General features: G+C 40.6%; 1 protein-coding gene and 1 long non-coding RNA gene across 4 annotated transcripts; both read left to right on the top strand.

The window, feature by feature from the left end:
* Window positions 1-2,527: 2,527 nt before the first annotated feature.
* LOC149979140 (uncharacterized) lies at window positions 2,528-5,834 on the top strand. The gene is made up of 2 exons (XR_016485021.1): window positions 2,528-2,824; window positions 3,398-5,834. It is a non-coding gene; the product is annotated as an uncharacterized LOC149979140 (long non-coding RNA).
* Window positions 5,835-6,201: 367 nt separating this feature from the next.
* On the top strand, window positions 6,202-23,861 carry LOC110537406 (brain mitochondrial carrier protein 1). 3 transcript variants are annotated; one of them, XM_021623427.3, is made up of 9 exons: window positions 6,202-6,391; window positions 6,963-7,061; window positions 11,516-11,654; window positions 13,245-13,339; window positions 14,965-15,050; window positions 15,234-15,329; window positions 15,582-15,706; window positions 16,184-16,397; window positions 17,826-23,861. In XM_021623427.3, exons 2-9 carry the CDS (start codon window positions 6,998-7,000, stop codon window positions 17,865-17,867), a joined length of 861 nt encoding a protein of 286 aa, XP_021479102.1. In that variant the 5' UTR covers window positions 6,202-6,391; window positions 6,963-6,997; the 3' UTR covers window positions 17,868-23,861. The 3 variants fall into 3 exon arrangements, with proteins under 3 accessions (XP_021479102.1, XP_021479103.1, XP_021479101.1); XM_021623428.3 differs by having other exon boundaries at window positions 6,224-6,391; window positions 6,966-7,061; XM_021623426.3 differs by lacking the exon at window positions 6,202-6,391 and having other exon boundaries at window positions 6,815-7,061.
* The last annotated feature ends 105 nt before the right edge of the window (window positions 23,862-23,966 follow it).

The following is a 23,966-nucleotide window of genomic DNA, read 5'->3' as shown; positions in this document are numbered from 1 at the left end:
GCCACTTGTGTGGGTTGTAGACTCCGTCTCATGCTACCACTAGAGTGAAAGCACCGCCAGCATTCAAAAGTGACCAAAACATCAGCCAGGAAGCATAGGAACTGAGAAGTGGTCTGTGGTTATCACCTGCAGAACCACTCCTTTATTGGGGGGGGGTCTTGCTAATTGCCTATAATTTCCACCTGTTGTCTATTCCATTTGCACAACAGCATGTGAAATGTATTATCAATCAGTGTTGCTTCCTAAGTGGACAGTTTGATTCCACAGAAGTGTGATTGACTTGGAGTTACATAGTGTTGTTTAAGTGTTTCCTTTATTTTTTTGAGCAGTGTATTATAGAAGGAATTTTTATCTTGAGAAGCCCCTTCATCTTGCCACACAACACTGCACAATCACAGTGCTGTACAAAATCTGCTGTGACTAACCACTGTACTTATTGGACGTTATGGCTAAGGGTTTTCTGTATGTATTTACACAGCTCTAAACAAACAGAGGCAAAATACATGATAGGGAGAGAATGATAGACAGGGAGAGAGAGTTTATATTTGCCAGACAGGATAACACGAATCTCTGTTATCAGTCAACTACTTCCGTTTTACGTATGGGAAACATTTCATTGGGTGACATAACCCTGCACAAATTACTACCCAACTTCCTCGTAAGAGTATGCATTTACAGTTGAAGTCGGAAGTTTACATACACTTAGGTTGGAGTCATTAAAACTCGTTTTTCAACCACTCCACAAATTTCTTGTTAACAAACTATAGTTTGGCAAGTTGGTTAGAACATCTACTTTGTGCATGACACAAGTAATTTTTCCAACAATTATTTGCAGACAGATTATTTCACCTAAAATTCACTGTATCACAATTCCAGTGGGTCAGAAGTTTACATACACTAAGTTGACTGTACCTTTAAACAGCTTGGAAAATTCCAGAAAATGATGTCAAGGCTTTAGAAGCTTCGGATAGGCTAATTGTCATAATTTGAGTCAATTGGAGGTGTACCTGTGGATACATTTCAAGGCCTACCTTCACACTCAGTGCCTCTTTGCTTGACCATGGGAAAATCAAAAGAAATCAGCCAAGACATCACAAAAAAAATTGTAGACCTCCAATAGTCTGGTTCATCCTTGGGAGCAATTTCCAAAAGCCTGAAGGTACCACATTCATCTATACAAACAGTAGTACGCAAGTATAAACACCATGGGATCACGCAGCCATCATACCGCTCAGGAAGGAGATGCGCTCTCTTTCCTAGAGATTAACGTACTTTGGTGCGAAAAGTGCAATTCAATGCTAGAACAACAGCAAAGGACCTTGTGAAGATGCTGGAGGAAACAGGTACAACAGCATCTATATCCACAGTAAAACAAGCCACTCAGCAAGGAAGAAGCCACTGCTCTTTAACCGCCATAAAAAAACAGACTACGGTTTGCAACTGCACATGGGGACAAAGATCGTACATTTTGGAGAAACGTTCTCTGGTCTGATGAAAAAAAAATAGAACTGTTTGGCCATAATGACCATCATTATGTTTGGAGGCCGAAGAACACCATCCCAACCATGGAGCACGGGGGTGGCAGCATCATGTTGTGGGGGTGCATTGCTGCAGGAGGGCCTGGTGCACTTCACAAAATAGATGGCATCATGAGGAAGGAAAATGATGTGGATATATTGAAGCAACATCTCAAGACTTCAGTCAGGAAGTTAAAGCTTGGTCGCAAATGGGACTTTCAAATGGACAATGACCCCAAGCATACTTCCAAAGTTGTGGCAAAATGGCTTAAGGACAACAAAGTCAAGGTATTGGAGTGGCCATCACAAAGCCCTGACCTCAATCCTATGGAAAATTTGTGGGCAGAACTGAAAAAGTGTTTGCGAGCAAGGAGGCCTACAAACCTGACTCCGTTACATGAGCTCTGTCAGGAGGAATTGGCCAAAATTCACCCAACTTATTGTGGGAAGCTTGTGGAAGGCTACCTGAAACGTTTGACCCAAGTTAAACAGTTTAAAAGGCAACACTACCAAATACTAATTGAGTGTATGTAAACTTCTGACCCAATGGGAATGTGATGAAAGAAATAAAAGCTGAAATAAATCTCTCTCTACTATTATTCTGACATTTCACGTTCTTAAAAAATAAAGTGGTGATCCTAACTGACCTAAGACAGGGAATTTTTACTCTGATTAAATGTCAGGAATTGTGAAAAACTGAGTTTAAATATATTTGGCAAAGGTGTATGTAAACTTCCGACTTCAACTGTACATGTCTTCTCTCTCTTTCTGTAACTATTTCTCAACTCCCTCCTCTCTCACACCCTCAGCCACAACAACCCAACCAGGTCAGTCTAAACAGTATCAGGTTCACATCAAGTACACAGTGATCTTTTCATGTAGAGCAAAGATCCTCTTTTTATCACAGAGGGTAAAAAAACCTCTGGCTCCCACAGAGAAACAATGTGGGAATGTTATTCATCCCTACTAGACCTTTCAGTGCCATTCAAAACTTCTGTTGGTCAGCAGTAATTGTGCCCACTGCCCCTGTACCAGTAGGCATTCTCACCCTGTATACGGCTAGCAGTGCCCACTCCTCACCTACGGGTTATCAACCCCACCATGCCATGTTATTCTTTGAATAGACTACAGTACCTCCTGTCTTGGGCTTGAACTCTGAAGTTGAACGCTGAAGTTGAGAATCGTTTGGAGTATGAATTAAAGATGTCTTTAAAGAGACGGCTGCTGTCCATGTTGTTGGGCTGTGTCTACTGCGTGGCTTCGCTCTTCTGCTTCAACCCCAACAACTGTGTCTCCATTAGCACCCGGTGAGTATGTGTGTGTACATGTGTGTGTGTGTACATGTGTGTGTGTGTGAGTATGTGTGTGTACAGGTATGAGTGAGTGTGTGTGTGTACAGGTGTGAGTGAGTGTGTATTTCAGTGTGTTTGCCCGAGTGTTTGTATTTGTGTGATGGGCAAAAATGTCTTAGTCATGAATCATGGTGTGTGTTAATAATGTCTTATCTGTTCATCTGTTGGTAATTTGCAACAATCTGAGGTAGTGGCATGTCCTCTGTTTTATGTGTGTTTTTTACATGTGTGTGTTGGCATATGTTTCCTCGCTTGATAGAGAATGAAATACACAGTATAACAATACAGGATGTAAAAACAAGATTGCCAATGAGTTACTTTTTTTGTCTTAATATACTCACAGTAAGGGTAATAAATAAAGTATTCATAAAGTAATTAACAAAGTAATAATGAAGTAATCTTTGCTCGACTATAAATATATATATATTTAATACAGTATGTTAAACAGAACCTTACCTTGAACAGTTTGCTGTGTATGGCACCACTCACAGATCATGTCTTTTGTGCTCTTTTGACAAACCATTTTAGGAATCTCATGACAGTTGTCCAGCAGCTGTACCAACGAGTCACGAGGCTTATGCACACCACTTTGTGATCTTGTGGAGCTCGTTAACACTCATCATCCTCAAGACTGAGTCACTCTACTGCCCTAACCTTTCCATCCAATCGAGATGACCTGCAGTGCACCTGCCACAGACAGAGCAAGAGGACAAATAGTGCTCTCACAGTCATGTATTGTTTTTTTGGAACACCTGAACATTCTCAGAGATCCCTCTTACCATTGCAGTTCACTGTAATAAAGAGGGAGATAGTAAAAAAAATGGTTATTGATTCAGATAGATTTAGTTGAGATCCTACTGGGCTTGTTGTGTGAGATGTGAATGAGGTGGTGGACGCAAAGAGGGCTGGCCCTAGCCTTTTGTGGGCCCTAAGCGAGATTTGGTTGGGGGGCCCCCCACCTTGAGGGCAAAACATTTTAGTGGTCCCCCTCTTGACAGCAGAGAGAAAAAAAAGTATATTTTAAAGTTAAGTTACTGCAATAATACACATTTTGCATGGGCCGGAGAGAACATTTTGCAATTTTATAATTAATTTAATGGAATTCTACTTATTTTGCAGAGATAAAAATGTGCAGTTTTAAAGCTAATTTCCTGCAATTCTACACATTTGGCCATGACTCATGCCATGTTAATATAATATGATATCTGAGTGGGAGTGACTAATACAATCAATGGGGGCCCACTGGAGTTCAGGGTCCCTGGGCATGTGCCCTGCGTGCCTGGTTGGTAATTCGGCCATGATTACTACAAGTTTAGATTGCTGGTTAGACTAATTTACCAATCCCAAAAATTGTTGACATGGGCTAATTGAGTGACTGTCAGTGACTGACATGACAAGAGAAAACTGTGATGTACAACCAAATATTCTATTATTATAACTCTCTGCCTGTCTGAGTTTGTTTGTGTGGTTTGGGGGCCCCTAGTGGCCGCTTATGTCGCTTAGTGGCTAGGGGTGGCCCTGGACGCAAACATACTTGTAGGTCTACTATGTTTTCAGGTTTCACCTGTGATTCTGTGGCTTATATGCTTGACTGATCTTTCTGTTATAGAACTTGAATGTTAGTATCATTGTTTGCACAGGAGGCAACACATTTGTAATACATGGATGGGATACAATGAGCTGGCCATTGACACTGTGGATTTTATTTTGGCAGCTTTCCGTAGGCATAACGATGTAGGGTGTGGTTGTGTAACAGTATTGCTTCCATCCCTCTCCTCGCCTCGAACCAGGGACCCTCTGCAGACATCAACAACAGCCACCCGCGAAGCATCGTTACCCATCGCGCCACAAATCCCGCGGCCCTTGCAGAGGGGAACAACTTCTTCAGGTCTCAGAGCGAGTGATGTCACCGATTGAAACACTATTAGCGCGCACCACTGCTAACTAGCTAGCCGTTTCACATCGGTTACATTCACCCCCCTTTTGACCTCCTCCTTTTCCGCAGCAACCAGTGATCCGGGTCACGGCACCAATGTAACAGTATAACTTTCATCCGTCCCTCGCTCGAACCAGGGACCCTCTGCACACATCAACAGTCACCCACAAAGCATCGTTACCCATCGTGCCACAAAAGCCGCAGCCCTTGCAGAGCAAGGGGAACAACTACTTCAGGTCTCAGAGCGAGTGAAGTCACCGATTGAAACGCTATTAGCGCGCACCACCGCTAACTGGCTAGCCATTTCACATCGGTTACAGTTGCTCTTGCCTTGAGGGGAGATGCCACAGAACTGACCGATTTAAGTAGCTGGTAAATTTGTTGTGCACACAGAATGCCATTCACAGAGAGCATTTTTACTTTTGCAGAGTATGAATGAGTATGAACATACCTTTGCCATGTATTAAGTATTATGAGGATGCTTTTGCATAGCTGAAGAAATGCAGTGCATGTTAGAAGCATTTGTTTAAGTGCATGAGCTTTGTGTTAGTGGCAGAAATGTCCTGCATTGTAATGCGAGTGCTGGAAAAGCCAATTACAGGATCATTCAAAGATGTCATTCATTTCATGCCCTCTTGTGGGAAACTGAGCAGTTATTTCTACATGATGGTCAATAAATGAATGCTTTCAATGAGCTTCAAAGCTACCACTGGACATGGAAAAGATGTCCTGCTGGAATTGATGTGATTGAGTTTTGTTAAATCTGCTCCATGAATGCATATAGTGTAGTATGTGCTGTCTTCATGTAATAATACTGGGCTTTTACCTTGTGCAAATTATGGGAAAATAGGCAGTGTCGGGGAGTATTGAACAACATGTAGTTCAACTTTGCATTAGCTTGGTGGTAGTTGAAATAAATTCAAATCTAGGTAGTGTTTTCAGTAGTTAATGACTTTTTTGCCATGTAGCGGTGTAGCTAACTACTGGAACTACAGACTAAAATTAAATAAAAAAAGGTGAATTAGGCAAGAATTGTCTTTTTAGTAGTAACTTTAGTTAAGTAAACTATATTTTCTGAGTATCTTCCCCAACATTGAAGATAATATGTTAAATACATTTGTACCACTTGATTGATCTAAATGTTATAACAGTTTAGTATTTTGTCATTTATGCTGTAGGCCTATCAAAACTGATATAATACACTTTACATTTGTTTTCATAAATGTTTGCCAGTATATTTTTTATATGCTTATACCTTTAACTCACAACATAAGTCTGGTGTAATACACAGCCATATGACGTAATATATTTACTACATGATAAATGTATATGTAGGCCTAGGGAAATTGTAACAAAGGCAAACTCCATTAAAAAAAGGGCGTTGCATCATTATCGCGTACCCTTCCAAATGGTTCCGGAAACTTCCGGTGCCCTCTGTTCCTCTTTCGGCACAAATCCACTAGAAATGGAAAGCTACGTAGCCGGATAACTTTTGTGTTGTTTTATTTATTGAATAAACCCACTTGATGTCGAAGATATGGAATCCAAAATAAAATAGCAGTGCACAACTTTTATTTACATTACTGGTAGGTGTCATTATGTGGTTTGTAGCGGGTTTCGTAATTTATTTCTAGAACTGTTGGCTTTAGCTAACAATCTACAGTAACTATAGTAGCAAGCTGGTTGTCGCTAACATGCGGACCTGGCGGCCAACGCGGGTTCTGCTAAATGAACGATTATTCCTTTGATTTGATTGACATTTCAGATAGGACTGGGACTCACCTCTGTATTTTAAAAGTTGAACTGGTAGTATCAGATAACATTACATTGTATCATCTTGTGGTGAAAATATGAATGACATTGCTGTCACTCGCGTTATCCCACACACAGTGATGTGGGCGGGGAATGAAACAACCAAAGCCAATTGAAATCCTTTAAATGTTGATTGACTTAAATGGCAGCCAATAGAAATTCTCAATATTTGAGATGGCTAATTTCATGACTCTTTGAGAGAGGCGTTCCTTTCCGGCGCAATATTCTGTGATGCTGATTGTATGAGCTCTCGGGGAGTAATCAAATCAGGTAGCACAATGTTACATGATGTACGATTACAACAATTTCTTTATTTGTATTTCGGCGGCCTGCTGTTGTTTTTAGCAGGGCTCCATCACGTAGAAGCGGCCACCACCGAAATGACCAACCTGAACTGGAAACCGTTCATCTACGGAGGGATGGCCTCTATTGTCGCAGAATTCGGTAAGTGATGCACCAAACCATTTCACACTAATCTAATTTATTTGAGTCATTCATTCATTTTATTATTATTATAGTCACACACATTTAAGACGAATGTTTTGATCCATCACATTGAGAAGCACTGCGAGATGTGCATCAGTCTCTCTTCTTGAGTGATGGCGAAGGCCCTAAATGATGGATGCTGCATCTAATGATTAATGATGCTACTCCATTGGAGTAGATCTACAGTGATGCAATTGTGTGCAACCCCAAGCAATTATAGATTTACTTAGATAAAGCAATTTAAATGATACTGCTCCTTAGAAAAAAAGCTAAACAATGCAACACACCTATTTGCTGAAAGCAATCATGTTGGTTTTAATTACAATCAATGCATTGTTACTCCACCTCATTGTATTGAGAAAATATACCCTGTGATAGTAAACCCTGTGAAAGTAATCACCTCTTCCTCTTTACTTCAGTATCATGTCCCCTAATCTTTTGAAGTGGCTTGACAATTGTCATTAAATTAATTGTGTGTGTGTGAATATATATATATATATACATACATACACACACACACAGACACACACACACAGACACACACACAGACACACACACACACACTGAGTGTACAAAACATAGGTAATACCTTCCTAGTATTGAGTTGCGGCCCTTTTGCCCTCAGAGTAGCCTAATTTAGTCTGGCAAGGGACTCTACAAGTTGTCGAAAGCATTTCACAGGGATACTGGCCCAGGTTGACTCCAATGCTTTCCACGTTGTGTCGAGTTGGCTGGATGTCCTTTGGGTGGTGGACCATTCTTTACACACACAGGAAACTTTTGAGCGTAAGAAACCCAGCAACGTTCTTGACGCACTCAAATAGTTGGGCACAATGCATTTAGTTTTTGGCAGGCTTTTAAAGCCAGAATGGAATGTTTGTTAGTAGGTGAGCCTGAGAACCAACTACCATACCCCATTCAAAGGCACTTAAATATTTTGTCTTGCCCATTCACCCTCTGAATGGCACACATACACAATCCATGTCTCAAGTCAAAAGTTTGGACACACCTACTCATTCAAGGGTTTTCTTTTATTTTTACTATTTTCTACATTGTAGAATAATAGTGAAGACATCAAAACTATGAAATAACACATGGAATCATGGTGTAACCACAAAAGTGTTAAACAAATCAAAATATATTTTAGATTATTCAAAGTAGCCACCCTTTGCATTGATGACAGCTTTGTACACTCTTGGCATTCTCTCAACCAGCTTCATGAGGTAGTCACATGGAATGCTTTTCCAACAGTCTTGAAGGAGTTCCCACATATGCTGAGCAATTGTTGGCTGCTTTTCCTAAACTCTGTGGTCCAACTCATCCCAAACCATCTCAATCGGGTTGAGGTTGGATGATTGTGGAGGCCAGGTCATCAGATGCAGCACTCCCATCATTTTTGGTCAAATAGCCCTTACACAGCCTGGAGGTGTGTTGGGTCATTGTCCTGTTGATAAACAAATGATAGTCCCACTAAGCGCAAACCAGATGGGATGGCGTATCGCTGCAGAATACTGTGGTAGCCATGCTGGTGTGCCTTGAATTCTAAATAAATCACTGACAGTGTCACCAGCAAAGCACCCCCACATCATCACACCTCCTTGTCCATGCTTCACGGTGGGAACCATACATGTGGAGATCATCCGTTCACCTACTCTGCTTCTCACAAAGACAGTGGTTGTAACCAAAAACTCAAATTTGGACTCATCGGACTTGCTTGTGTTTCTTGGCCCAAACAAGTCTCTTCTTCTTTTTCTTTTAATTTTTTTTTTTTTACCCCTTTTTCTCCCTAATTTCGTGGTATCCAATTGTTGTAGTAGCTACTATCTTGTCTCATCGCTACAACTCCCGTACGGGCTCGGGAGGGACGAAGGTTGAAAGTCCTCCGATACACTGCAATTTCTGAGGCTGGTAACTCTAATGAACTTATTCTCTGCAGCAGAGGTAACTCTGGGTCTTCCTTTCCTGTAGCTGTCCTCATGAGAGCCAGTTTCATCATAGTGCTTGATGGTCTTTGCAACTGCAAATTTTCCGCCTTGACTGACCTTCATGTCTTAAATTAATGGATGGACTGTCGTTTCTCTTTGCTTATTTGAGCTGTTCTTGCCATAATATGGACTTGTTCTTTTACCAAATAGGACTATCTTCTGTACACCACCCATACCTTGTCACAACACAACTGATTGGCTCAAACGCATTAAGAAGGAAAGAAATTCCACAAATTAACTTTTAACAAGGTACACCTGTTAATTGAAATGTATTCCAGGTGACTACATCATGATGCTGGTTGAGAGAATGCCAAGAGTGTGCAAAGCTGTCATCAAGGCATAGGGTGGCTACTTTGAATACTCTTTGTTTAAAACCTTTTGGTTACTACATGATTCCATATGTGTTATTCCATAGTTTTGATATCTTCGCTATTATTCTACAATGTAGAGAATAGTAAAAAATAAAGAGAAACCCGTGAATTAGTAGGTATGGCCAGACTTTTGACTGGTAGTGTGCCTCCAGTGCATTCGGAAAGTATTCAGACACCTTCCCTTTTTATTTTAATACATTACAACCTTATTCTAAAATGTATTTAAATTAAAAAAACATCTCAATCTACACACAATACCCCATAATGTCAAAGCAGGTTTTTAGAAAACAGGTTTTTAGAAATGTTTGCAAATGAATTAAAAATAGAAAACAGATATACCTTATTTACATAAGTATTCAGACCCTTTCCTATGAGACTTGAAATTGAGCTCAGATGCATCCTGTTTCCATTGAACATCCATGAGATGTTTCTACAACTTAATTGGAGTCATCCTGTGGTAAATTCAATTCATTTGGAAATGCACACCTGTCTATATGTCTGTCTATATAAGGTCCCACAGTTGACAGTGCATGTCAGAGCAAAAACCAAGCCATGAGGTCAAGGAATTGTCCATAGAGCTCCGTGGCAGGATTGTGTTGAGGCACAGATCTGGGGAAGGGTACCAAAAAATGTCTGCAGCATTGAAGGTCCCCAAGAACACAGTGGCCTCCATCATTCTTAAATGTAAGACGTTTGGAACCACCAAGACTCTTCCTAGAGCTGGCCGCCCCGCCAAACTGAGCAACCTTGGTCAGGGAGGTGACAAAGAACCCGATGGTCACTCTGACAGAGCTCCAGTGTTCCTCTGCGGAGATGGGAGAACTTTCAAGAAGGACAAACCATCTCTGCAGCACTCCACCAATCAGGCATTTATGGTAGAGTGGCCAGACGGATGCCACTCCTCAGTAAAAGACGCATGGCCAGACAGTTTGGAGTTTTCCAAAAGGCACCTAAATGACTCTGACCTTAAGAAACAAGATTCTCTGGTCTGATGAAACCGAGATTGAACTCTTTGGTCTGGAGGAAACCAGGCATCATCCCTATGGTGAAGCGTGGTGGCAGCATCATGCTGTGGGGATGTTTTTCAGAGGCAGGGACTGGTAGACTAGTCAGGATTGAGGCAAAGATGTACAGAGAGATCCTTGATGAAAACCTGCTCCAGAGAGCTCAACAGCACAGACTGGGGGGAGGTTCACCTTCCAACAGGACAACGACCCTAAGCACACAGCCAAGTCAACACAGGAGTGGCTTTGATACAAGTTTCTGAATGTTCTTGAATGGCCCAGCCAGAGCCCAGACTTGAGCCCGATTGAACATCTCTGGAGAGAGACCTGAAAATAGCTGTGCAGCGACGCTCCCCATCCAACCTGACAGAGCTTGAGAGGATCTGCAGAGATGAATGTGAGAAACTTCCCAAATACAGGTGTGCCAAGCTTGTAGTGTCATACCCAAGAATACTCGATGCTGTAATCACTACCAACGTTGCTTCAACAAAGTACTGAGTAAAGGGTCTGAATACTTACATAAATGTAATATTTCCTATTTTTTTGCAAACATTTCTAAAAACTAGTTTTTACTTTGTTATTATTGGGTATTGTGTGTAGGTTGAGGGGGGGAAATATAATTTTAGAATGAGGTTGAAATGTTATAAAATGTGGAAAAAGTCAAGTGGTCTGAATGCACTGTATTTTGTATTTGTGATTTTTGGCCATTGAATACCATTCAAAAAGCGTACAAAAGTATATTTAAAAAAAAAAGCAAGGCTACTTCCTGGAAAACTTGCATAGCTAATTATTAGCTGACCTAATGCTGCATTCCCGTGCTAGTCGGAACTAGGAAATTCAGAAATTCCCAACTTGCTAACTGGTTGTAATTATACACGTGCCGTGTTTTAAAGAATCAGCAAGTCGCACGTTTTCTAATTCCGACTAGAATGTGAACGTGGCATTAGTTACTGAGGGGTCACTGTGTGTCATCTGAACTTTCTTCATTGATATATTACCTGTAATCTCTAAACTAAATAATGTTGTCATGATGTTGTCTGTTCTCCCCCTAGGTACATTCCCCATAGACCTGACTAAGACGCGGCTGCAGGTGCAGGGCCAGTCCCAGTACATGGAGGTGCGCTACCGGGGCATGTTCCACGCCCTGTTCAAGATCGGCAAGGAGGAAGGCATCAAGGCACTGTACTCTGGGTGAGCAAAAATAATATGGTTTACACTATAGAAAACACTTGTGAAATGGCTAGCTAGTTAGCGATGCACGCTAGTAGTGTTTCAATCAGTGACATCACTCGCTATAAAACCTTGAAGTAGTTGTTGCCCTTGCAAACGATATGTAATGATTCTTCAAGGGTGACTGTTGTCGATGTGTGCTGAGGGTCCCTGGTTCAAGCCCAAATTGGTGCGAGGAGAGGGACGGAAGCAATACTGGTACACATACAATATTTATTTTGTGTGTAATGGCCACAACTTAGATCAGATGACTGCCTGGTGCGTATGAATATGAAAACACCATGAACACTGCATAGCAAAAATTCTAAGTGGTTATTGTATTCCAGATGCCTGCTATCATGGCTAGGAGGAGGACATAACGGGCTGTCATGCCATGTTTACAATATACTTTTGTTGTAGATGATCATGTTAAATGCTATGCCATACATAACCATATGTTAATGTTCATGCACAGTGTAATGCAACCTCATGCTGGATTTGTGGCAGTCAGTCTAAATGTAGTCCTAGGCCCTACTTGGTACTGTATGCAGAATTGTAGTAATCTTCTGCAGTTTATCAGAATTGATCATGTCAAGGCTGGTGACTAGAGAGATTTTTGCAAATGTCTCAGTGCATTGTTCCCTTCAGTGAATTGGCAAACGTTTTTACAAACGAAACAAAATATGTGATCCATACATGGTATTCACACTTTACAGGACTACTGTAGGGAGGCAATAAACTGTCAGGTCAGCTTAAGCTCCTGGCCTGAGTATGTCAACATCCAGGACACAATGTCCAGGTCTGAGTTCTTAGAAGAGGCTTAGGTCAGGGACTAACACAATAGAAAATAACATCTTAGCTCAAAGGTGCATTGGAGAAGCAACAACTGAAGAACTGAACAACGGTACAAGTGACCCCTTTGCATTGTACTTGCAAATTCAACATTTTTGTTTTTAAAAAGTTGACAAAGGTCTATGTGGGTGAACTTGTCAGTAAATGTTTAATTTGTAAGTATACACAGTGTCCAAGACTCTCTCAGTTCTACCATTTTAGAACATGGAATCAAACACAATATTTTTCTTCTTAGAACACAGTTAGATCATTATCATGTAAACCACTATCCATTAATCAAAATAAACTCTACTAGAACCTTCTCTCATTCTCAAGGATAATATCAACATTTGACCTCTGAGCTACTGACATGGAATCTGGTCTCGTTTGTGAGAGGGTGACCTTTGAAAGTGGGCAGTATCTTTAGCACAACCTAGGGGCGAAGTGCTCTTCTTGGCTGTGGTTTTTATCAGAGAACTGCTTTTGAAATCCAGTACCTGTTAGGTCATTCTGCTCTCAGGGAGTCTAGAACTAGTGTGATGACAACAATTGTCAATAGTGTGCAACCTCAACAAGAGTTGATTTAAGGAACTGAGCTCCACGGGCAGAATACAAATTCCTTCCAAAGTCTTGACAGTCCTGATGGAAAGGTAATGTGAAAATTAGGCAGAGTGCCTCTTCACTTGTTCATAGAAGTGACATTCCCTGATATTATTTCTGTCTTTCTCTTTTTCCATGCAGCATCTCCCCAGCTCTCCTGAGGCAAGCCTCCTACGGGACCATCAAGATTGGGACATACAACACACTGAAGAGGTTATTTGTGACCCATCCGGAAGGTGGGTTTCAATGACTCTGTCCCCACTGCTTTCTATCTCACATCATATTCTCTTTGTTTGCTCCACCCATATAGCTTTTGATCTAATACTGAACTCCCAGCCAAATTCATGTTAGGGACTGACATTCCAAATACTCATACCAGGACAGGACAGTCACCACTTTACAGCCATGTGTGTGGGGGGGAGAAAAGCTGGCCAACCTGAAAGGGTAGAGGGGACAGCAGTAGAGGGGACAGCAGCACTTGATTTTACTTCACCATATACTGTTAATTTGCACACACAAAGAAACAACAGGGATTTAAATAAAGCCTGTAATTTTGAAATAGACCATTGCGCTGATTCTTCTGAAGATCAGTGTTTTGTTTCTAGGCCTTCCAATAGTGTGACAGGGCGCTATCTCATACCCTCATCAGCAAAAATAACGTCTGGGGAAATACCTGTCTAGACAACCTGCATTGACACAGATGGAGAACGCCTAACTGCTGTCACTAATGCCCAATCTAAACAGACGACTGGGAGCCTCCATGACAAGAGGGAACAAATCTCCTCCGCTGTCTATCAATAGGTTTGCATTACATTAACCAGCGTCAGCATGTATCCCCATATCACAGGAATCACTTTCCACTGAGAGACTATTTGTATTTACTGTACAAACAATTACAATATTATTTGAACCACTGCATTAGAGAAACGGACCGAACAAAGTCTGACAGGGGTTCACCTAGTTAGTATAAGGGTTGACTCAGATTATTTTCTGCGATTTAATAACGATTGGGGTTCGTAGGGAGTGGTGACTGGGTTTTATTTGTGATTGTGTGTGTTGTAAACAGAAGACCTCTCTGCTGTTGTGCTTCTTCACTCTGCATGCCTCACTCTGCCAGGATGTGCCACTGTGTTTTGAATGCTTATTTTGATACAGGCTGTGGTTTGCCTGGTGTGGTGGTGGTTGGGCAGGGAATCCAGTGCCCGTTCTCCTGCCATAGTGAACGGTACCAGGACCACACTAACTGTTGGTCACATTGATCAAGGTTTCACTGTAACTATTGTTCTTAACTTGATCCATTATTTTTTTCCTGCGCCTGTGTCACACCTCCTTCCACTGTAGATTTGTTTTGTTTGCCGGTGACTAATAATCTCTTGTCCTAACCCCAACTGTCATAACTTCTAGTAAATAAATGAAGGTCCCCATTCCATTTCAAACCTCGTACTGTAAGAGAGACAGGGTGCAGTCTCACTCTGTCCCATTACGGTAGTGTATCAATAATACAGTAGTGGTATGTTGTGAAATGGTGACAAATCCAAATTGCAGATAGATGTAGTTGGTAGTCATTTTTTACTTGTGATAATGAATAGGATAATGGCTCTCTGTTTTTCTTTATGTACATGTAGGCTTTCTAATTCTCGTGATTCTCTGTCTGGAGTTGAATTACTGCATGTTTGCGTTGATCTTTTAGATTTTATGTTCACCTTGAAATAATAGATCATTTGCAAATCTTCTTGCTCAGAATTATAGCCTCTTGTTATTACGTGGAACATACTTCTGTCTTTCTAGCATTTCTCTCTATTTGTGTGTGTGTGTGTGTTATGTGGAGGAGTAACGGGCTGTCCTGTGTTTGCCCTGACAGATGAGACCATGGTGATCAATGTGTTCTGTGGAGTGGTGTCTGGAGTCTTGTCCTCCTCTCTGGCCAACCCCACTGATGTCGTCAAGGTAAAAAAAAAAAACTTTTTAAAGAAGATCTAGATACTGGACATTGCAGATAGAAATGTCATGAATAGAACTGATGTGATTCCTTTTTGTGTCCGAGGCATGTTTGTTCTATAATAGATTTCTGTCTGAACGTTCCACACCGTTCTGGCCTGCTGAACGCAAGCCCTGATGTTCTGTGTTCAGATCCGTATGCAGGCACAGGGCAGTCTGTTACAAGGCAGTATGATGTCCAACTTCATTAGCATCTACCAGACAGAGGGAACCCGTGGCCTGTGGAGGGTGAGTGGTCCTCTCTCTGTCACAACCTATCAAACAGTGGCTCTGATCTGTCCTAAACTACCCCCATGTAATGTGTGGTTGGGACAGCAGTAGTAGGTGAATTATATAGGCATACTGTTGTTAGGATTTCGTTTTTGTGGTCTTTGTTGTTGTGTAAGATGGTGACCAGTGAGAGAGCTGTTTTTTTTGGGCCATCTGAAGACCGTTGAGTGACTGCTACACTCAGATTATTTACATTGTTGTCATCCTCAGGGCGTCATCCCTACAGCTCAGCGGGCAGCCATCGTAGTGGGAGTGGAGCTTCCTGTCTATGACATCACTAAGAAGCACCTCATCAAGTCTGGCACCATGGGAGACACCATACTCACACACTTTATGTGAGTTTAGACATCAATATTGGATAATGCATCTATAAAAAATACTATTTTGTTTTTCCATATGTACCGACATGCTCTCTTTAAAAAGGTGTTATATTGAGTGTGCATATTACACATTAGTGAGTGAGCATATTACACATTAGTGAGTGAGCATATTACACATTAGTGAGTGAGCATATTACACATTAGTGAGTGAGCATATTACACATTAGTGAGTGTGCATATTACACATTAGTGAGTGAGCATATTACACATTAGCGAGTGTGCATATTACACATTAGTGAGTGAGCATATTACACATTAGTGAGTGAGCATATTACACATTAGTGAGTGAGCATATTACACATTAGTGAGTGAGCATATTACACATTAGTGAGTGAGCATATTACACATTAGTGAGTGAGCATATTACACATTAGTGAGTGAGCATATTACACCTGAACCTCTGGCTTCTCCCACTTCTGTCTCTTCCTGCAGTTCCAGTTTTATGTGTGGCCTGGCGGGGGCGCTAGCCTCCAACCCAGTGGACGTAGTGCGGACACGTATGATGAACCAGCGAGTGCTGTCAGGGAACCCCATGTATAAAGGCACGCTGGACGGAGTAATGCAGACATGGAAGAACGAGGGATTCTTTGCCCTCTACAAGGGCTTCTGGCCCAACTGGCTGCGTCTGGGGCCATGGAACATCATTGTATCCTTTCCATCAGTGGAATCAAACCCACTGTGTTGCCAGCACTATGATCCAAATCACTGAACCATCCGAACACCTCTTACTCACTCCCTGCATTTACATATCGATTTCTGTTATGTCAGTTCAGTTTTACTTCAGGTCATATTGAGTATTTTAAACTGGTTCGAGCCCTGAATTCTAATTGGCTGACAGTCGTGGTATATCAGACGGTATACCACGGGTATGACAAAACATTTTATTTTTACTGCTCTAATTACATTGGTAACTAGTTTATAATAGCGATAAGGCACCTCGGGGGTTTGTGGTATATGGCCAATATACCACGGCTAAGGGCTGTGTCCAGGCACTCCGCGACGCATCGCGCATAAGATCAGCCCTTAGCCGTGGTATATTGGCCATATACCACACCTCCTTGTGTCTTGTTGTTTAATTATAGACATTGTAGAGCTCCATTCCTAGCAGTAGAAGGCGCCAAATACATGCACTGAAGCACAATATGCAAGGATAGAACATTGTTATATACTGAACTAAAATATTAACACATGCAACAATGAACGGTTTTACTGAGTTACAGTTCATATAAGGAAATCGGTCAATTGAAGAAATTCATTAGGCCCTAATCTATGATATCACGACTGGGCAGCGGCGCAGCCATGGTGGGCACAGGCCGGCCCAGTGGGGAGCCAGGCCCAGCCAATCAGAATAATTTTTATCCCACAAAAGGGCTTTATTACAGACAGAATAGTCCTCAGTTTCATCAGCTGTCTGGGTGGCTGGGCTCAGATGATCCTGCAGGAGAAGAAGCCGGATGTGGGAGGTCCTGGACTGGCATGGTTACACGTCTGCCGTTGTGAGGCCAGTTGGACGTACTGCCAAATTCTCTAAAATTATGCTGGAATGTGGCTTATGGTAGATAAATGAATATCTGGCGACATCTCTGGTGGACATTCCTGCAGTCAGCATGCCAACTACACGCTCTTTCAACTTGAGACATCTGTGGCATTGTTGTGACACAACTGCACATTTTACAGTGGCCTTTTGTCCCCAGCACAACGTGCACCTGTGTAATGATCATGCTGTTTAATCAGCTTCTTGATATGACACACCTGTCAGGTGGCTGGATTATCTTGGCAAAGGAGAAATGCGCACAAACTGGGATGTAAACACATTTCTGCACAAAGTTTGGGAGAGAAGCTTTTTGTGCAAATTGACAATTTCTGGGATCTTTAATTTCAGCTCATGAATAATGTGATAAACACATTTTTGTTCAGTATATTTACAGTGATATTGAATAATACCAAATGTTAATTTTATTCAGTAAAGTATTAAATGTATTATGATTATTTTTGTGTGGGCAGAGATAATGTCAAGACTATATGTACACTTCAAGGCTGCCGTCATCTGTTGTCCTTAACCAGAGCTATTTAGTTCTTCATCACGTTCGAGCAGCTGAAGAAACTCAACTTGTAGTTGGAACAGGAAGTGGACACTCCGTCGGATTAGATGCAGGGATGGGCAACTCCAGTCCTCGGAGGCCGGAGTGTTGTCCCACTTCTTCCCCATCCCTAGAAAACACAACTGATTAAGGCCAGGCACCATACCCTATTGGGGATTTAAAAAAGAAATCTTAATCATATAACAATCAACTTTTCCTAGTTGAATGTAGACAAAGTTTTCTATAAATGTTTGAAATATTAAGATATGCAAATGAGGTAATAAGTATACATATTTGCATACCATACAAATTCATTTTTTTATAGATGCTGGATGAATTCTGCCTAGACGTTTGTTTCAGATTAAGACACTCCAGGACCGGACTTGTCCAGAGCAGATTCTGGATAAACTTTGTATCTTTAAAATACTAAAGACTATAGTAAAACATTTTAAAAAATGTTATCTAGAATTTAAAAAAGTTACATCAACAATTCCCCCTGGGCAAGTCTGGAGAATGTATCTAAGGATAACTACACACAATTCAAAAGCAGATGTTTCTGAAGCTGAGAAAAACAAGTTGGCGGTGTGGTGCCTGGCCTTAAACTGAAGATCATGATTAGTTGATTATTGGAGTCCAGTGTGTTAGCTTGGGCTTAAGTGTGACAACAATCAGGCCCCCGAGGACTGGAGTTGCCCATTACTGGTCTATAGTGTGTTGGAGAGCGGGAAACCCCACAACACCCCAGCCCACGTGTCAAACTCATTCCACGGAGGGCCGAGTGTCCAGGTTTTCGCTTCTCCCTTGTACTTGATTGATGAATTAAGGTCACTAATTAGTAAAGAACTCCTCACACCTGGTTGTCTAGGTCTTATTTGAAAGGAAAAACAAAAACCACTAGGCCAGAGTTATTCAACTCTTACTCTACGAGCCTGCTGGTTTTCTGTTCTACCTGATAATTAATTGCACACACCTGGTATCTCAGGTCTAAATCAGTCCCTGATTAGAGGGGAACTATGAAAAATGCAGTGGAACTGGCTTTGAGGTCTAGAGTTGAGTTTGAAAACACTAGGCCCTGCATGGAATGAGTTTGACGCCTCAGCCCTTCGTCCTTGTTACATTCACAATCCCTCCCTCTGTCACACAATCTATATGTCTGTGCATGCTCATCTAAGTGTTATTTTAGTTTTATTTGAACTTTTAATAATATTGATAGTATAAAAAAACAAACATTTAAAGTTATTAGTTGTATTATGTTTTTTAAAACACTTCTTCATACCCCTCAACCACCCTTGAGGCCTCTCCTGGCAGCTAAACATTAGGTTGTAGCTGAGGACGGAAGCCTGTTTGGGCCAATAGGTATTAGCTAGGTACGTTGCCTGCCAACTTGCTACCTTCTTAGTGAGGAGGAGGACTATCCTGGGTGGAATGGGAACTGGAGATCTACTTGAGCTTATTTAGAGAGATGTGGAATGGGCCTCTGATTGTGTCTGACCTAGTTTTTAACCGCATCTCTGCTCTGCATGGGACATGCAGGTAAAAGACAAAGGTTTTGTGTCATTTCAGCCAGAAAGTAGTGCTCACGAGCCAAAACTGGTTCTGAAAATTGTGCACAGTTGTGTAAGTCAACTATTTTGTACATGTTCCGTCCTGAAATTTAAAACAAATAAATCTTCCTACAATTCGTATGATATGTTACGTATTCCAATTCGTACAATATGTTACAAATGTAAAGATCTGGTTCAATCTCTTTAAATGTTTAGAATTTTAGTTTTGCCATTCTGATCTGACATTTGAATAATCTATTCACTGTTTTGGGCAACACTAGCTAGCAGAGGATGCATGATGGGTTAACTGGGTTTTTATTGTCAAATCATTTATTCTCAATGACTTACCTTTTTAATAAAAGGTTACAATAGATTCTGTTTAGTCTGTTAGAGGAACTCAGGACAAAGCTGAGACTGTATCTGTATGGCCAATAAGATGGGATTGGGGACTCTTTTGTCATTACTTGAATGCGGTCTGTTGTTGAGCCAAAGCCACCAGTTGTTCCCCGAAGAGTGACTGCTTTCTGTGCATGTATACCTGAATACCTGATAAATTGTTGGCGCACGCACAAATTCTACTGTAAAAAACATGTCACTTTTTGTCAGAAGGTAGTAGAACTATTGAAAGGGTTTAGATTGTTATTTTCCTTTGCCCTCTCCAAGTCCCCTGACCTCTGTGTGAAACAGAGTTCAGTTTTTTCTTGTCCAGAACAGGCATTGCAGTGGAAGCAATTAGGACATTTCTTGGACCTGCCTGGTTGTCATGGTGATTCCCATAAAAGTACATTATGTACAGAGAGACACACATGTGAAGGTGGATACACCATATTGTGACAGGCATGTCTAGCTTGTACATAAAGCTACTTCAGAGTACTTGCTTTTTGTTTCTATTTTGAGGTTTGCGTAAAGCCCTGAATAGAAATGGCCTGGAGTACTAGGATATGGGGGCCGCAGTGCCAAAGTGTGCATGTACTGTACTGCACCGTTGTTGTAAAGCTCTGTCCCTGAATAGGTCTGAACTGCACTGTTATATACTTACTCCAGCCTTACACTTTACTTTCATAATAATGTTTCTAATTTCTATGATGCCTCTTTCTGTGCCTCTGCCTCATGTCCCATGGTCATGTTGAGTTGTGTTTTTATTAGAATGACAAGTTTTGTTGTAGCATTTCCAGATCATGTATATGGATGTTAGGTGTGAGAGATGTGGGTGTTATGTACTGTGTAATTAATTGAAACCAACATCCTGTTTTCTTTAGGTTTGATTTTTACAGTTCATGCTTACGGGCGGCAGATGGCCTAGCGGTTAGTGTTCGGTCAGTGACTGAAAGGTTGCTAGTTCAAAGCCCTGAGCCAACAAGTTGAAAAATGTGTCTGTGCCCTTGAGCAAGGAACTTAGCCCTAATTGCTCCATGATCGCCGTTGATAATGGCAGACCCTGACCGTGACTCCACTCTCCAAGGGTGTCTGAGGGGGAGTTGGGAGATGAAAAAAACTATCACAAATGCGTATGAATACAAACTTGTACATGTATGAAATAGGACAATTATAAGCATTCAGTTGTTGTTTCAGCAGTCATGTTTTAATCAGCCGTCCTTTCAGCTTTTTCAGCTTTACCATGATGATGTGTCTTTACCATGATGATGTACTACTTTTTTCCCACAGAGAATATTGTGTGGGTTTCTTTCCTTTTAAACACATCCATTGTTTGTGTGGAAGAGACTATTATATTGGCTAATATATTTAGTCAGATTTATTGAAAAATATGATTGAATAACTTATATTTTTATTGGATCGAATTTCTTTCCAAAGCTTTATCTATTTTTTAAATAACCTCATGTTTTCCCATATGAACTTAACAAAGAACACTTTTTTGAAGTCTTGAACTTGTTTCCCCTTTACTCAAAAATGCAGAGTATGTTATGTAGTTATTTGTCTCTAATTGCTGTTCTTTTATAATGATTATTGGACAATTATTGCATTTATACAACCCATATAGTTTGCTCCAGCTGCATTCTGGTAACCACAAATTGATTATTACTTGGGTGATCAGTACATTTTCAGTTCATTCACTTCAGGGAGTGATTTGAATTTCCAATTTAAGAATAGAAAAAAACCCTAATTGAAAATGGATTCAATCATTGTATTGGAATTTCAGAATTGACCATTTGACTCCTTAGACTTGCCTTACTGTATTGTTTTTCAGTTCCTTCAGAAAGTATTCATACCCTTTGACTTATTCCACATTTTGTTGTTACAGCCTGAATTCAAAAAATGGATTTTCTCACCCATCTACACCCAATGCCCCAGAATGACAGTGAAAACACATTTTTGCAACTGTATTGAAAAATGAAATACAAAAATATCTCATGTACATACAGTGCCAGTCAAGAGTTTGGACACACCTACTTATTCAAGGGTTTTTCTTTATTTTTTACTACTTTCTACACTGTAGAATAATAGTGAAGACATCAAAACTATGAAATAACACATGGAATCATGTAGGAGAAAAAAAAGTATTAAACAAATAAAAATATATTTTATATTTGAGATTATTCATAGTAGCCACCTTTAGTGTGTGCAAAGCTGTCATCAAGGCTAAGTATTCACACCCCTGAGTCAATACATGTTAGAATCACCGTTGGCAGTGATTTACAGCTTACAGCTGTAAATCTTTCTGGGTAAGTCTCTAAGAACTTTGCACACCTGGATTGTACAATATTTGCATTATTATTATTATTCAAACTATTCTTCAAGCTCTGTCAAGTTGATTGATCATTGTAAGACAGCCATTTTCAAGTCTTGCCATAGATTTTCAAGCCAATTGAGACAAAACTGTAACTAGACCACTCAGGAACATTCAATGTCGTCTTGGTAAGCAACTCCAGTGTATACTTGGCCTTGTATTTTAGATTATTGTCCTGCTGAAAGGTGAATTGGTGTCTGTTGGAAAGCAGACTGAACCAGGTTTTCCTCTAGAATTTTGCCTGTGCTTAGTTCCATTCCGTTCCTTTTTATCCCCCCCAAAAACACCCTTCCTGATGACAAGCATACCCCTAACATGACCACCATGCTTGAAAATATGACCTCATGTTTTCCCATATATAAAGAGTGGTACTCAGTGACGTTGCATTGGATTTGTCCCAAACATAATGCTTTGTATTCAGGACATAAAGTACATTTCTTTGCCACAGTTTTAAATGTTGTACATTCGTGCCTTATTGCAAACAGGATGCATGTTTTGGAATATTTTTTATTCTGTACAGGCTTCCTTCTTTTCACTCTGTCATTTAAGTTAGTTTTGTGAAGTAACTCCAATGTTGTTGATCCATCCTCAGTTTTCTCCTATCACCTCATGGAGAAATACCTGAGCGGTTTCCTTCCTCTCCGGCAACTGAGTTAGGAAGGATACATGCATCTTTGTAATCACTGGGTGTATTGATACACCATCCAAAGTGTAATTAATAACTTCACTGTGCTCAAAGGGATATTCAATGTCAGATTTTTTTTTTACCCAATAGGTGCCACCTTTTGCGAGGCATTGGACCTCCCTGGTCTTTCTGGTTTAATCTGTGTTGTATATGTGGGGTACAGAGATGAGGCAGTCATTCAAAATCATGTTAAACACAATTATTGCACACAGTGAGTCCATGTGACTTATTATGTGACTTGTTAAGCACATTTCTCCTGAACTTATTTAGGCTTGCCATAACAAAGGGGTTGAATACTTATTGACTCAAGACATTTCAGCTTTTAATTTTTAATTAATACAAAAAAAATGTCAAGCATAAATCCCTTTGATATTATGTGGTATTGTGTGTAGGCCAGTGACACAAAATCTACATTTGAATCCATTTTCAATTCTGGCTGTAACACAACAAAATATGGAAGAAGTCAAGTGGTATGAATGCTTTCTGAAGGCATTGTATATTTTGATGACAGTAAATTGTATTTATTTCTGTTTTCATGGTATTCGTTGTATTCTCTACTGCTGTATGACTCAGCTGGCTGGGACACTGTTTGGTCTCTGTCAAATCTTTTAGCCTGTCATATTACCTGGTCAATGTGCACTTTGGTAAAATGTCTGTCGATAAAACTGTATTTGCAATCATATTTATAATCGTTTTGCTTGTTTAGTCAATTGATTGTATGGTTGATTATATATGTGTAAACTATTTTCAGTTACAGATTGGATTTTGCTTTGTATAAATAACAAGTATGTATACTTCCGAAATAAAATATATCCACTGATGGTTTTGATACATCCATCAGTGATCTATTTAAGCAATAAGGCCCGAGGGGGTGTGGTATATGGTCAACATACCACGGCTAAGAGCTGTTCTTATGTACGACAGAGTGACTGGACACAGTCCTTAGCCGTGGTATATTGGCCATTTATCACAAACCCCCGAGGCGCCTTATTCCTATTATAAACTGGTTACCAACGTAATTAGTGCAGAAGAAATAAATGTTTTGTCATACCCGTGTTATATGGTCTGATATCAAATCAAACTTTATTTGTCACATGTGCCGAATACAAAAAGTGTAAACCTTACCGTGAAATGCTTATACTTACAAGCCCTTAACCAG

The sequence above is a fragment of the Oncorhynchus mykiss genome, chromosome 12 (assembly GCF_057628025.1).
Source record: "Oncorhynchus mykiss isolate SJ-2025 chromosome 12, ASM5762802v1, whole genome shotgun sequence".
Lineage (NCBI taxonomy): Eukaryota > Metazoa > Chordata > Actinopteri > Salmoniformes > Salmonidae > Oncorhynchus > Oncorhynchus mykiss.
Note: the sequence above shows the minus strand (reverse complement) of the source record. Positions and strands in the feature narration are given on the sequence as shown.